This window comes from Erpetoichthys calabaricus, chromosome 4, assembly GCF_900747795.2.
Source record: "Erpetoichthys calabaricus chromosome 4, fErpCal1.3, whole genome shotgun sequence".
Classification (NCBI taxonomy): domain Eukaryota; kingdom Metazoa; phylum Chordata; class Cladistia; order Polypteriformes; family Polypteridae; genus Erpetoichthys; species Erpetoichthys calabaricus.
This window is the reverse complement of record NC_041397.2, coordinates 195,068,826-195,085,032: the sequence shown is the minus strand read 5'-3', so window position 1 is coordinate 195,085,032 and position 16,207 is coordinate 195,068,826. Positions and strand designations below refer to the sequence as shown.

The window sequence follows — 16,207 nt, the reverse complement described above, 5'->3', positions numbered from 1 at the left end:
GCTAATATGGCATTTAAATAATTCTACGATTACCTTTCCACATACAGGACAGGCTGAAGGCTCTTTCCTGTATTTACTAACTTCTTCGCCATTTGCTTCGAGTTCTTCCCTTTTCATATGTTTTGGACCTTGTGAATTAAAAGTGCACCATTTAAAGTATATTAAACATACAAATAACAAACAGCATTTGGTTATTGTATGCAAATTTTACTACTAATTTACAGACAAACTAAAATAGTTTGCATTTAAAAAAACGGTGTAAGACACAGACACTTATTTCCTATTACAGTGATCCCTTGCTATATCGCGCTTCGCCTTTCGTGGCTTCACTCTATCACGGATTTTATATGTAAGCATATTTAAATATATATCGCGGATTTTTTGCTGGTTTGCGGATTTCTGAGGACAATGGGTCTTTTAATTTCTGGTACATGCTTCCTCAGTTGGTTTGCCCAGTTGATTTCATACAAGGGACGCTATTGGCAGATGGCTGAGAAGCTACCCAACTTACTTTTCTCTCTCTCTCTCTTGCGCTGACTTTCTCTGATCCTGACATAGGGGGTGTGAGCAGGGGGGCTGTTCGCACACCTAGACGATACGGACGCTCGTCTAAAAATGCTGAAAGATTATCTTCACGTTGCTACCTTCTGTACAGCTGCTTCGTGAAGCGACATGCTGCACGGTGCTTCGCATACTTAAAAGCTCGAAGGGCACGTATTGATTTTTGACTGTTTGTTTTTCTCTGTCTCTGTCTCTCTCTCTCTCCCTGCTCCTGACGGAGGGGGTGTGAGCTGCCGCCTTCAACAGCTTTGTACCGGCGGTGCTTCGCATACTTAAAAGCCAAACAGCCCTATTGATTTGTTTGCTTTCCTCTCTCTTTCTGACAGTCTGTGCTCCTGATGCGCACTCCTTTGAAGAGGAAGATATGTTTGCATTCTTTTAATTGTGAGACAGAACTGTCATCTCTGTCTTGTCATGGAGCACAGGTTAAACTTTTGAAAAAGAGACAAATGTTTGTTTGCGGTGTTTGAATAACGTTCCTGTCTCTCTACAACCTCCTGTGTTTCTGCTCAAATCTGTGACCCAAGCATGACAATATAAAAATAACCATATAAACATATGGTTTCTACTTCGCGGATTTTCTTATTTCGCGGGTGGCTCTGGAACGCATCCCCCGCGATGGAGGAGGGATTACTGTACCTTAATGAATGTGCTTAAATATATCATACAGATTTCTTATCATATATCATACAGATTTCTTATCAGGTGCTATTTGGAAATTAAAATACAAGTCTATTTCTTAAATATCTGCTTTTTTGTTTATATTAAATGTACATATATGATTAAAAAATTCCATCCATATACGATTTCTGCAGAACATACTTATTTAATTCAATTTAATGACTAGTCCAAAGATCACCAGTTTAACAATATTTTGCCTGTATGTCTTTCAGTAAAAGAATAATTGATAATTCCATAATTCACATTTTCTCTCAAAGTGAAACATTGTGGCAAGTTAACAAAGAGACTTTGATTAAAAAAAAAAAACACCAAGTGAACAACACCTACCCACAATATGCCTCCTTTGATGGTCTTGCATAACATCCTTTCTGTAAAACATTTTATTGCAGATCTCGCAAGCATACATTTTTTCACCATGCTTTTTCTTATGCTTGGAAAGGTTGCTATTTGTAGAGAAAAATCTAGAGCAAATCTCACACTGAAATGTTTTGTCATCTAAGTAAAGAAGAATAAATAAATATTGCACCTTAACAGGACTAATTCAAATAATTAATCAGAAACCTCACAAAATCATAAATTCTTTATTTTGCTAAACCACATTTACATTAACATAAAATAGATCCTAACCAGCAAAATACAATACTTCAAGAAATCAGGAAATAGCACTTTAAAAAGCAATGAGTACTACATGCTAATTAAATAATAATAATAATTCTTTGCATGTATATAGTGCTTTTTATTTTCATAGTGAGAGGGGAGCCACTTCAGCCACCACTAATGTGTAGCATCCACATGGATGACGCAACAGTAGCCATTTTTGGGCCAGTACGCTCACCAAACATTAGCTGCAACCAAAGCTTTTCCTAGAAGGTCTCCCCTCCAAGTGCTGGCCAGGCCTGAACATGCTTAGCTTCAGGTCAAAAACAATAATGTTAACTCATAAAGACACAATGATGCTGTTCATTTAAACAAAACAAGAAGACACCCAGAATTCTGTGCCTATAGGCAAATCACTGTGACAAAAAAGAAGCCGTAAATGAAATGTTAAGAAAAGATTCTTATTTTAAAATGAAGACAGATAAACATCCCACTAACCTGTTCTACAATTGTGGAACTTAAGAGCACTTTCCACTCTAAACGCCTTCTCACATATAACACATTTGAACCTATAGTCCAAGTCAACCTGCGGTTAATTACAAAAAAAGAAAAAAAAATAGTACATATGTAAAGAAATTAGTATAATGAATATTTGTTTTAATTAGGAAAAGAGGAAGGCCTAAGCGAAGGTTTATGGATGTGGTGAGAGAGGACATGCAGGAGATGGGTGTAACAGAACAAGGACAGAAAGATATGGAAGATGAGCCGCGGTGGCAACCCCTAACGGGAGCAGCCAAAGAAAAAGAAGAAAAATATTTTAATTGTATCCTATAGAGCTCTTTCTTTCGACAATTGCACACATAAATAGTTGTGTTTAGCCAGCTCAAAAGCACATAAGCACACAAGCTCTGATTTTTTGGAGAGGTTTTACCACAGATTACTTTATCTTATCTGGGTTCAGTGGAGAAGCTGAAATGGTCAAATGGCACAAGGTTGAAAAAATTCATCCACGAGCATCCTAAAATTATAAACTTGTTGACGTCATACTCATGACAGAACTGCTAGTCACCCATTTCCCTACTTGAGCTAAAAATTAATTTGAACCTAGATCTTCAAGTGTCACATGTATACTCTCTTAAGGCCTCCTTGTTAATTTTCTATGTCTGTACTGCACCCATTTAATAAAACTAAGTTAAACTAGTTAGGGCAACTAAGAAACATTAACTTCTTCAAATAATCAGATAATTACAAATATTAGGATATAAAAGCAAAAAACATACCTCAGTCTTACTGTGTTTATAAGAGATATGTTGCTTCAGGCTTTCTTTGCGACTAAACATCTTGTCACATTCATCACATTTGAATAGCTTGTCACCTACAACGCAATCATTGTCACAAGTTATTTCCTAATGACTATGTCTTATTACTAAATGAAAAAAGTGTCATGTTTTTCATTTAGATTTGACAACTCCAATATATTTTTCATCCATGCTTTATATTAGAGGAATATATTTTTATGGTCATTTTATATCAGAAAGTAGCATTAAGTAGCATTCCTTCAGGTAGATTTAAAAAAACTAATTTCCATTCAGATAATTTCATTTTAATATAAATTATTACAATGAATAAACAATATTATTAGTGAATCCTCTTTAATAAAATCCCTTTGTGCGTCCAGGTGTCCGTGTGTGTGTGTCTTCTGGTGAAGTGCGCATGCGCGGGGCTTCTGGTGAAGTGCGCATGCGCGGGGCACGGTGCGATGCGTAATATTACTGTCAGAGAAAGTTAGAGGCGTTTTACGGAAATACAAACCAGTATTACTGCGAGAGGAAATTAAAGGTACACAATACAGTGACGCATATTACAGCCACATACAAGCCAGTATTACTGTCAGAGGAGATTAAAGGCATATTACCGATGCGCACGCCTGTATTACCGCCAGAGAAAATTAAAGGTATATTACGGACGTACAAGACAGTATTACTGTCACAGAAAATTAAAGACACACAATACATGGCGGCAGCCCACGAAGAACAGTCAGCTCAGCAAGTAAACATCAACAAAAGAAAGGCTGAAAGAAAGAAAAATACGACCAATAAAAAGAATGAGGTCAAAGACCCTTGCCATTTAATGTAGACTGTTCCTACTAATGTTTATGCACTACTGTTCTAGTGCCCGTTATTGTAATGGGCTAAATGACTAGTAATAATAATAATAATAATGTAAAATAAAAATTAAAATATTTTATTTTAATATAAAATGAACTATTTTAATAATATCATATACAGTAATATCACACACTGCAAACAAACAAGTATGGATTTATATTATGACTAGCAAAATACCCGCGCTTCGCAGCGGCAAAGTACTGCTTTAAAATTTAAAATAATAAATGAGGGAAAATATACCAATAATTATTTGTTAAGGATCTCTTTGTATACCATGTTGTCAGTTCGCCCCTCTGGTTGTAATATGACCAAGCTGTGCGCTGAGCTTACTCTTGAGCATGCAACATATAGTTGGCCATGTGAAAAGCAAATCAAGAATGGCAAGACCGTGTCAGCTGCGGAGCTCAGCTCGGAGTGAAATGAAGTGAATGAAATGAGGTGAATGGGAGGGGAGATGATCACATGACTCCCCCACCCCCCTTAACTCTCCATCCCTCCACAAACACACAAAGACAGTCTCTCGGATCCCAACTCTCCTTTCGCACACCGCGTCTACTAAACACTAAGAAACACTAAGTAGAAACACTAAAGGAAAAAATACTATTCAGTAAGTAGTGCGTCTACTAAATCAGTAAAGGAGAAACGACTAAACACTTAAGGAAAAAAAATGGCAAGACCACGTCAGCTGCGGAGCTCAGCTCGGAGCGAAATGAAGTGAATGAAATGAGGTGAATGGGAGGGGAGATGATCACGTGACTCCAACACCCGCCTTAACTCTTCATCCCTCCACAAACACATAAACTATCTAAACACAGTCTCTCGGATCCCAACTCTCCTTTATATATATAGATCAAACAAAAACAAAACTATAGTAGGAAGTAGGAATATTGTTTTTATTGCTTAAAACTTAAAAATGTTCAACTGAAAAACTAAAATCCTAAAATACGTGTATCTGACTTACAGCTTTAGTCAGAAAACTTTAATAAAGCAATTGTCTCAATAGTTTATTATATACAGTAAACAAATTGAATCCACAAACACTTAAGCAGTACTGTATTTCTTAAATGATAAAAAAAAAAGGTCATCAATTGCTTAACCCTTAATATGTTTTCAAATGCTGATTGGATGCTGTGTGTTAACCTTATTATGTGCCCTAGACAATGAATTTTTCTTCCGAAACCGATTTTATATTGATTGACCATCTTGACCTGTACTACAGTGCTGTGGAAAATATTTGCCCCTTTCCTGTTATCTTGTGTTTTTGTGTATTTGGCATAATGAACGGCTTCAGATCTTTAGACAAACTGTAATATTAGATTCCAGTAATGGCACACCGCACGATAACTGAATACACTTGACTTGAGCTTTCCTAGTTTTCATTCTCTCTCTCTCTCTCTCTCTACATTTAGCATTCATTTGCTCAGAGGTTGATGCGCTTGCTGCTTCGTGAACAGCTCTTCTTTTCTCCACCCTAGCAGACCACTTCTTCTCTTCTTTTGTCGGCATCTTTTCGTGTTAAAACTGATTAAGTCAGTGTTTGTGTTCCAATTACTTAATTTTTCACTTAAGCTGGCACTTAAGTCTTCAATCTGCTTCAAGAATGATTTAAGATATGAAGGTAGGGGAAGTGACAGTGAAGATGGTAGGGATGAGAACAGCGCCCGTACACATGCGCCATACGGTCGCCCTGCTGGCCGCTGCCGAGAGTTGATTCTACTATAACATAAAATAAAAATAAAAAGAGGAATAACCTTGGAGATCAATCATCACCCAGAAAGCGGATAGTAGACGTCACATAGTGTATGTGTACCAAATTCTAGATCAATAGGTCAAACAGTTTGCAAGCTACAGGTGATTTAAAATCCTGGACAGGCAAACGGACAGCCATGGTAGCATATTATTTAAGAAGAAAGGGAAGAGAGCTAATATGATGCATTTTTAAATTTCTACTTAATTTATTTAACTAACAAAATTATTTAACACCTGTATTGCCTATGTGAAAAGATAATTGCCCCCAAATTTACTCACTCAAACAGCTGACCAAAGTTAATTAATAATTAGACAATAGTTGGCTCAGCACAGCCAGCCCTGTTGAATCTAAATCTCACAAAACCGCATCATACATTGACTCTTACCATGAGAGTGAAGAAGTCACAACAAGGTTTCAGAAGAACACTATGCCTTGATCAAAGGAAATTCCAGAAGAGAGGAGGGAAAACAGTCATTGAAACTTACCAATAAGGATAGGGCTACAAAGCAATTTCTAAGGTTCTGGGACTCTGCCATACCAAAGTGAAAGGCATTATCTCCAAATGGGTAGCATTTGTAACAGTGGTGAAAATTCCCAGAGAAACCATGCCAAAATTAACCAAAATGACCAAGTGACAACGGATTTAAGAAGTCAGAGAGAAACCCAGAAGGACTTTCAAATAATTTCAGGCCTCTCTGGTCTTAAGTTACTATATGGTCAGTGTTCATGCCTCAATGAGACAAAACAGACTGAGCAATAATGGGATTCATGGGAGAAAAAAAGAAAAAAAACCTCTGCTATTGAAGAGTACCATCAGTGTTTACAACACATTTGCACAGAAATACCTGCATGATCACCTTTTGGAATGATGTTCTATGGATAGATAAGTCAAACAAAGAGCTTCTTGGATGACACAGGTCCCGTGTTTCTTCCATAAAGCTAATACAGAATTCATCAGTAAGAATATTATATCTACAATACAAAATGTGGGGGTGGTAGTGTGATCGTGTAGGCTATAACTATAAATTCTGCACTTTACCAGATTCTTAAGGAGAATGTCCAGTTATACAGTATGTCCATGACCTGAAGCAGTAGTACAATTGGGTTATGCAGCAGAACAATAACCAGTAAACACAAAATGAAAGGCTCAGAAGAAACACAATTAAAATTCTGGAGTAGCCTCATCAACATTCTTACTGGAACTAAGTACAGATGTTATAGATAGACTTAAAACAACCAATTAATGATAGGTAATGTGTTTGAATTTATGCAGCTATGCAAAGAAAAATGGGATAAAACACCTTAACAGTAATAATCAGTGAAATACTGATTTTAAAATACAGCAACTGTTTAGTTGTGAATATTGCTGCTAAAGGTGCTACAAACAAGTATGGAAACCATGGGGGCAATTACTTTGTCACATGATAGATAGGGGTATTGGAAAAGTTTCTTTCTTGAATAAAGAAAGCAATGTTTTAAAAACTGTATTGTGTTCTAACTCAAGTTTTTTTGTCTAAAGGTCTAATGCCATTAATTTTGTAAAATAGACAAAAACAGAGGATATTAGGATGTGGCAAATACCATTCACAACATTGTAGAACATGTGACATTTAGCTTGTTTTTACAATCTGTGAAAAAAAACAAGCTACCCTAAATTGATTGTAAAATTCACAAAAGCATATGTTGAGTCATAACTGTAGGACATGGCAGTGTTCAAAATGTGCAGCAGCTGTGCAAAACTGTGACATTTCAAAACATTTTTGATGTTTATAAAGTAAGCGCATGTTCCTAAAATCCTTGGCATTTCTGAGCTGAAAAGATCACATTTAAGACATTTTTTATAGATTGTGAACAAGCTACCCTAAATGGAGAGTAAAATTCATTAAAGTCAATGGTCAAAGATGGCCGAAAACAGAAGTAAACAAAAACGTTTTACCTTTCCATCTTTTTAAGTTTTAATCATTTGGGTAAATGTACGAAAAGTCACAAAGATTCATCTTGAGCAAATGCACTCTAGAATAATTTTTTTATTTCAAACACAAAACCAGATAAAATTTAACCTGATGACATTGCAAGGGTTAAAAATACTCACCATGTGAGCGAATATGTCTGTTGAGGTTACTGCTATTTTGAAAGACTTTATTGCACAGGGTACACTGATAAACTCGCTTATGTTCTCCACCACGTTTCATATACTTCTTGTGAAGGCCACTCCTGAAAAGAACCAGTTAAATTAGGGTTAGGGTTAGGGTTTTTTAGGCCAGACAGCTACAACTTTTAACTTAATAGGGTTAACTAACTAAACCAGTTCTTAGCAATATAGGAACTGCAGATTATCTTGCTGAAAGGAATCTATGATCGTAAATGGCAAGTCCCAGCATAAAAAAATGTAACAATAAAGAAACAAAAGACACATGAATAAGACAAAACAATGAACAACAAAAATACCCTTTTTCTTTTTTTAATAAAAATGTCTATACGAAAATACTTAATTTGTTCATATTACTGTGGGAAGCTAACAAAAGCAGTAGACAGTAAAACGGAAGACTTTCTTTCCATTTATCATGAACATGCTGCTATAGCCCTAGTGTGACTAAAAGACACAAATTAATTGTAAACAGCCCATTTTGCACAAGGGTATATGGTAAAAGGACACATAAAAGCTTCCTTAATAAAGACCATTATTTCTGTCAAAGTGACAACAATTCCTGAAAGAAGTAGGTGAAAAAGGAGGCAATAAACAAACAGAAACTGATAGGCAACTTGTAAATAAAAAGGGCATAGTATCCAATATATTAAGTTTGTGATGAATTCTGCACAGAGCATACTTTTCACCTGAAACAATATTTGCTATAGACTCACTCTCAGAGATTCATAACATTAAAAAACAATCTTTAATTACAATAATTTAGTAGTGGAAGTAGTAGCAGTATTTTCACGTGTACAAAATACAAATTGGGTGTGTGGTCAACATTGCAATGTATCACCACTCTCTGCCACCAAGATAACAAGAATGTAGATAAGGTACTCATTGTTTGCACGAGTTACAGTAATTGGTAAATGTAATTTAAAAATGAATTACATATATATTTTTAAAGAAATAATATAGTGTCTAACAGTAGCAGTACTGTAGCATATGGTACAATTTCAAAGATGGAGGTACACTCTGGCATTGGGAAATTATATCATATTCTTTATTATTAATATTTAGAAATTTTTAAGAATTTGGAAATTTTAAGAATGATATGTGGTCATCCATCTTCCAACCCCAATATATACTACATGTACTTATGTAAAGGTTTTTTCGTTTTTAAGATCATGTTGTTTTGAATTTAACTATAACATCACAGTGTTTAGAGTTTTATTTCATAGCTGCTGGGATTTGGATTCAATTTTTGACTAGGTCACAGTACATGTGGAATTTGCAAAATCACTCTGTATTGAAATCTTTTTTATTTAACTTGCTACTATGGTTTTGTGTCAAAGACATGTTGATTAAACTAATTGGCAGGTCTTAATTAACCAAGTATATGTAAGTGTAGGAATGCATAGGAAAATACTCTGTGAAAGACTGGCATATTTTTCAGGGTAATTCCTTTCAGCCAATGCTGCTAATGAAGATCTATTAAACAAAACAGGTTAAGGAAAAAAGAATGTGTTAACTGAATACAGTAATCCCTCGCTATATCGCGCTTCGCCTTTCGCGGCTTCACTCTATCGCGGATTTTATATGTAAGCATATTTAAATATATATCGCGGATTTTTTGCTGGTTCGCGGATTTCTGCGGACAATGGGTCTTTTAATTTCTGGTACATGCTTCCCCCAGTTGATTTCATACAAGGGACGCTATTGGCAGATGGCTGAGAAGCTACCCAACGTACTTTTCTCTCTCTCTCTCTCTTGCGCTGACATTCTCTGATCCTGACGTAGGGGGATTGAGCAGGGGGGCTGTTCGCACACCTAGACGATACGGACGCTCGTCTAAAAATGCTGAAAGATTTTCTTCACTTTGCTCCCTTCTGTGCAGCTGCTTCGTGAAGCGACATGCTGCACGGTGCTTCGCATACTTAAAAGCTCGAAGGGCACGTATTGATTTTTGATTGTTTGTTTTTCTCTGTCTCTCTCTCTCCCTTTCTCTGCTCATGACGGAAGGGGTGTGAGCTGCTGCCTTCAACAGCTTTGTGCCGCACGGTGCTTCGCAAACTTAAAAGCCAAACAGCCCTATTGATTTGTTTGCTTTTCTCTCTCTTTCTGACATTCTGTGCTCCTGACGTGCACACCTTTGAAGAGGAAGATATGTTTGCATTTGCATGTTTGCAATTGTGAGACAGAACTGTCATCTCTGTCTTGTCATGGAGCACAGTTTAAACTTTTGAAAAAGAGACAAATGTTTGTTTGCAGTGTTTCAGTAAAGTTCCTGTCTCTCTACAACCTCCTGTGTTTCTGTGCAAATCTGTGACCCAAGCATGACAATATAAAAATAACCATATAAACATATGGTTTCTACTTCGCGGATTTTCACCTTTCGCGGGGGGTTCTGGAACGCAACCCCCGCGATGGAGGAGGGATTACTGTATATAATAAAATGTAAGAATATGAGAAAAGACCCCAAAATGGCTTATCAATTTCTATCCATCTAAAATGGGAAGAATAGCACTGAGATCTGGAAGGTCTCTTCACTACTTTTTAAGCTCTCAGAAAAATGCACTTGTAACCTTTTTACTTTTGTTTCACTTATGTTTTTGCTTATAACCTAAACTTTAAAACAAGAGATGTTTTCTATGCCACTAACTACACCAAAACCGTATCTCTATAATTGCAGCTTTTTGCTCAATTTCCCAAATTCAACTCAGACATATTTTATTGCTCATATGAAGTAGACTCATAACAGAAGAAACCATTTGCTATTTTATAATGGTTGTTGATACATATCCAAAAGCATGTTTGCTGAGAAAGGCAGTCACAGTGAAAAAGGCAGCAAGCAGTTTCACAGCTGCTGGTCAAACATGTGAATTTCTTCGTGCTCAACTGTGAAAAACATCAGTCTATTCATTTATTGTTTAAAACTTCTTTGTCCTATGAAGACTTACATCAAGCTAGAAAAATATCTGTTAACTAAAGAGCCAAAACTGAACAATGGACATCCTGCCTAACAGCTTAACATCTTTTTCTTTTGCCAGTACTTACTGTATCTCTTTTATTTCTGGAACATAAATTAAGTTTTTTTTCAATATTTCCAGTGATACACAACATTACATGAGATGCTAAGCCATACCTCCGACCAGTGCCGGTTGAAGCCCATATTCAGTGGCCTTTGAGTTTCATAAATGGCACCCCAAGGTTATTATAGTTAATGAAAACTAACATCAAAACTGAAACTATTATTAAAAAAACATTTTCGTAAACTGAAATAAAATAATTAACAAAACTGAAATGAAAAACTAAAACTAAACGAAACTATTAAAGTAGTTGGAAAGACTAACTGACATAAAATAATAATTTACTAAAATATTGCCGTTAGTCTTTAACCCTTGTAAGTTTTAACTCTAAAACAGAAAGTCACACACCATGAGCCGCCCGCACATATTCATCCAGTAAACAGCGCCTGGTGACGTAGGCCGGGTGTTCACTCAGCATTTGCAGTGAGAGAGCTCGAGTTTTTTTTTTATTCATGCAGCTGGAGAGTCTGAGTTATTCAACTTCACTTTTATAATAATTGTTCAATATATTATTAATTTGATTTGATTTGTTGTTGATGGTCCCTTAACATACATAATATAAAAATATAATCATTGTCTTGCGGTTTACTCTTCAAATATTCATCCCCATATCTGAGTATACAAGAAAGTCGAGGGGAGATTACTCCCAGTTTTTGAAAATAAAACAGCACTGATCGAGAGACTGACTAGGTCATAATACAAGATCAGCATATTGTTACTGACCAATCACTTTTGCTTTAAAAACATCGTTTAACAATGAAGCGATACAAACAAAGGTAGGTAGGTGAATGGAGTCTGTCAAGTGGTGAAAAACTAATCATACTAATGGGTTTTTGTATTTATTAATTTATCTTTTTTAGTTCATATTCACAACTAAACATTCCTGATATTGTGAAGGTAATCTATTAGCAGAACTATATTTTAAAATTTGTCTCCCTTTCTTCAATGTTTGAATCTCTCTCTCAAAATATATAGCTGAAATATCATATTATTTTTGTTCTTAACATCAGCCTTATCATTCATATTGCATGCCAGGGATTTTCCTGCCTTTCATCCAAACCTGCTGGGGTAGGCTCCAGGTTTCCTGTGATCCTGCTCTGATTAAACGGGTTTAGATAATGTATATATTGTTTTTAATCTCAGATGCTGTCTCTGTTGTTTTAGGCCTGTGCGTACTCCTATTACCTGCTCTTGCTCTGCTCATTATGGGTTTACTGTCCTCTGTGTTGGGCTATTCAAGTCTCACTGCCCCTAACCTTCACACTACAGGCTTGTTTTCTTTGTTTCCCTCAATACAACTAGCTGGGGTCTGCATACTGATTCAAGTCTAAGACCCATGTTCTCCCTAAGCCCCCGTGATTTTCATGAGAAAATATTTTAAAAATTATAAAATTGTGTAAAATTGTTCATATTCAGTATCCAGTTTTGATTATGGTTGTTTTTATGAGACAAAAACAAAACCAGATAGTAAACCATGTAGTGTAGTAAGCTTCCACTAACATTAAACTCATATCCAAATCTGTGAAATGTACAGTTCTGTCTGATTGTGACACAAAACTAAACTCCGTAGCAGCTCCATGCCATAATTACTAAAACTAAAACTGAAACTATCCATCCATCCATTTTCCAACCCGCTGAATCCGAACACAGGGTCACGGGGGTCCGCTGGAGCCAATCCCAGCCAACACAGGGCACAAGGCATTAACCAATCCCAGGCAGGGTGCCAACCCACCGCAGGACACACACAAACACAGCCACACACCAAGCACACACTAGGGCCAATTTAGAATCGCCAATCCACCTAACCAGCATGTCTTTGGACTGTGGAAGGAAACCGGAGTGCCTGGAGGAAACCCACGCAGACACGGGGAGAACATGCAAACTCCACGCAGGGAGGACCCGGGATGCGAACCCAGGTCCCCAGGTCTCCCAACTGCGAGGCAGCAGTGCTACCCACTGCGCCACCGTGCTGCCAAAACTGAAACTAATAAGATATAAAATAAAATAGAAATGTCTTTGTGAAATAAAAACTAAACTAAAACTAAAAATACATGATGAAGGAAAACTAAAACTAAACTGAATTTCCAAGTAAGGTCATAAAAAATATAGAAATAAAAACTAATATAAAAAGGCAAAACTATAATAACCTTGTGGCACCCTTTCATTTTTATAGTGTGCATTCAATATTCTTGTTAGACTTCATGGGTAGAGATACCCTTGGTGTCTGGATCATGTGCTCCTTGAGATTTCAGGACAGTCCCCCTTGTTGTTCATAACACCGAATTGGGCTTAGCAAGTGTGCCGCTTGAATTTTATAAATGGAGCCCTTCAATGTCTGAAGTTTGAGCCCCTTAACTTTCATAAATGGCGAACCCCTCAAAAGATGACACCCTAGGCAACTGCTTATGTTGCCTAATGAATTGACTGTCTCTGTCTCTGACTACACACATGGTTGCTATTAATATAACAAATGGGCAAATATATTAGAGAAAAAGGGGTACAAATCAGAATGTCAAATCAGCTTATTTCCTTGGAAATTTGTGGAATTTAGCTTGCCAAATATTCAGATATCTCCAGCTGTTTATATAACTGATAGGTGTTCAATCATGTTTTACTTCTTAGTAAAATGGAATACTATGGATCTCTTATAAATAACAGTACCAGGGCTGTCTCATACAAGTAGAAATCATGGCATTAATTTGTGTTATGGTGGTTATATTCAAATATGTACCTTTTAGATCTCATTGAGTCTGTGTAAGATATAAAGCCCACTCTCTGTTTGTTTGTTTGTTTGCTTATTAAGGAATCTACAGTTTATTCATACACGACAGATTTTTTAAAGTATTAATAAACTACGACAATAAAGAGAATGTGCATGGCTAACCTCTTTTTTTGATAGTGTATCTACCCTTGTAAAGCCAGTGCTATTTTACATATAGATTTTAGAACTGTATGTGGGTCAGAAGTCATTGACTTTTATACGGTTTATTTCTATTCAGGTTACTCATCATGATGTTCCACTTTTGATAAAGATGGTCAAAGGTCCATAGGCAAAGCAGAGGACCCTTCAGAATACATTCAGATTGTCTACGCATTGACCTTTAAATATGAAATGGAGACAGAACATGCTGTCTAGTGTTCACATGGCAAAGGTCCCTTTTTTTTCCACTACAAGTAGTCTACCTGACAAAACTGTTCATTAACAGCATCAAAGTCTTGTGTCACTCCTTCACCGTCTTGCTATACTACTTTAGTTTCTGATGCACCTTTCTATCTAGCTAAACATAACATATAATGTTGATACTTATTTATAATGAAGTGCTTAAGAGTTACTATGAAATTACTATGAATTCCTAAGTTTCTCAAATTACTAAGAATTTGAGACACAGTTACTGTATTTTCTAAAGAAACTTCCAAGCCACTTAACATAATGCAATGTACACTGCACTGCAGGGTGGTGTCTGAACAAAAATGGGCATTACTAAAGCTGTAGTTCGTACACCAAAAAGATATATGTGTTAATTCCAGATCAGTTTTACACATTGTTTCAGGAACTACCAGCTGAATAGCAATTTGCATTTTTTGTACAACAAACATCCTATTGCAATACTACACATAATGTCGGGAACACTGAATTTGTAGTAATCTTGAAATTCTTTCAGTGATTTTATCAAATAAAAAATGCTATCAAGAAACTGCATTCTTCTAAAATCTAGAAAAATCTCAAGTCTGGCAGCCAAGTATGGAATGTGGGTTTAATAAGCTGCTTCCATAATTTTATATTGCATAAAACATGACAATGTCGATGTGCAGAATAAAATGCTCTTACTTAGTAGCAGGCAACAATGTACGGCTAACTCTTTGGAGTCTTCCTGATGAATTTTCAAGCCCCATTGTAATCTCTGGCTGCTGGAGCACTGGCACCGCATTATCTACTGGAACTACAGTGAGAATCTGGTCCACACCAACTGCTGAAGTATTATCTGAAGAAAGAGAAAAACTCTGAAAAATAAAACCTATTCTTGTCATATAAAATTTTCTGCTTCCTTCTTTGATAAGCATGAAAAAAATCAGCCAGATCAAATGTTTTTAAAAAATGATATTATCTATCACATGCTAGATTGAGAAGAAACTTTTCTTCTTCAGCTTGCAATGCTTAGTGTCTTTTCCATTTGATATCAGCAAGAGTGAAAAGGAAGGTCTACAGGATGGCAGTGAGACCAGCTATGTTATATGGGTTGGAAAAAGAGGAAGGCCTAAGAGAAGGTTTATGGATGTGGTGAGAGAGGACATGCAGGTGGATGGGTGTAACAGAACAAGATGCAGAGGACAGAAAGATATGGAAGAAGCAGCCGAAAGAAGAAGAAGAAGAAATACTGACTGAACGAATTTCCACCTTCCATAACATAAAACAACTTTTTTTGGTATACTAATTTAGAGCTAACAGAAATATACTAAAAAGATTTCAGCACTGCAGAAATGCTGATACAAACTATATAGTTTCCCAAATGCTGTTTTAGTTATAAAGTTTATATAAAAATCACTTTTTTAGCTTTTAGCAAAAAGGGCACTAAATAAAGAAAAATATGAATTTACATAAAACCTGCTATACTCTTTTAATATTGTACATTAAAACAATCCTAGTACCTCAACAATACTACAAACAGAAAAAAACAAGAAATTGTGTGAAATCAGACATTCAGTTACAGAACAAAAATGGTGAGAAGTTGGTTTAGCTTAAAAAACATGCCTTCACTAAATTACTCAAAAAAGAAAACAAGTAACAGCAAACAAAGAAATGTCATAAAGAGAAAAGTCAAACTAACCTGTACTCTCAGTTTCAATTCTCTCTACTGAGACAGGTGCAGATGGCATTTTGGGCACTTTAGGCTTTCGTATTCTCCCACTCTTTTTTTTTGGACTAGTTGAAGGGTTTACAGCTTCAGAAGTGATGGTCACATTAGGTGCTTCCACAACCGGCTGAGGCTCAGGCGCTACTTCATTTACTGTTTGGCAGACACCTTTAACTTCCTCCAAATGGCTCAATAGATGATCTAGGTTCAATTGAAAAAATATAATAATATAATAAATAATTTATATTTTTATTTTATATATACTTTGTATGTGTGTATATATATATATATATATATATATATATATATATATACACACACACACACACACATACATACATACATACATACATACATACATGGTGAGCCAAAAAGAA

General features: G+C 36.0%; 1 protein-coding gene across 2 annotated transcripts in view; it reads right to left on the bottom strand.

Moving 5' to 3' along the window:
- Positions 1-16,207, bottom strand: part of prdm15 (PR domain containing 15) — a 109,322-nt gene that overhangs the window by 54,985 nt on the left and 38,130 nt on the right. For both annotated transcript variants that reach the window (XM_051927068.1, XM_051927069.1), the window contains 7 exons: positions 15,804-16,031; positions 14,807-14,960; positions 7,850-7,971; positions 3,120-3,214; positions 2,338-2,425; positions 1,570-1,737; positions 34-128 (listed from right to left, as the gene is read on the bottom strand). In XM_051927068.1, coding sequence (XP_051783028.1) covers positions 34-128; positions 1,570-1,737; positions 2,338-2,425; positions 3,120-3,214; positions 7,850-7,971; positions 14,807-14,960; positions 15,804-16,031 — 950 coding nt within the window. The remainder of the gene's footprint in view (positions 1-33; positions 129-1,569; positions 1,738-2,337; positions 2,426-3,119; positions 3,215-7,849; positions 7,972-14,806; positions 14,961-15,803; positions 16,032-16,207) is intronic.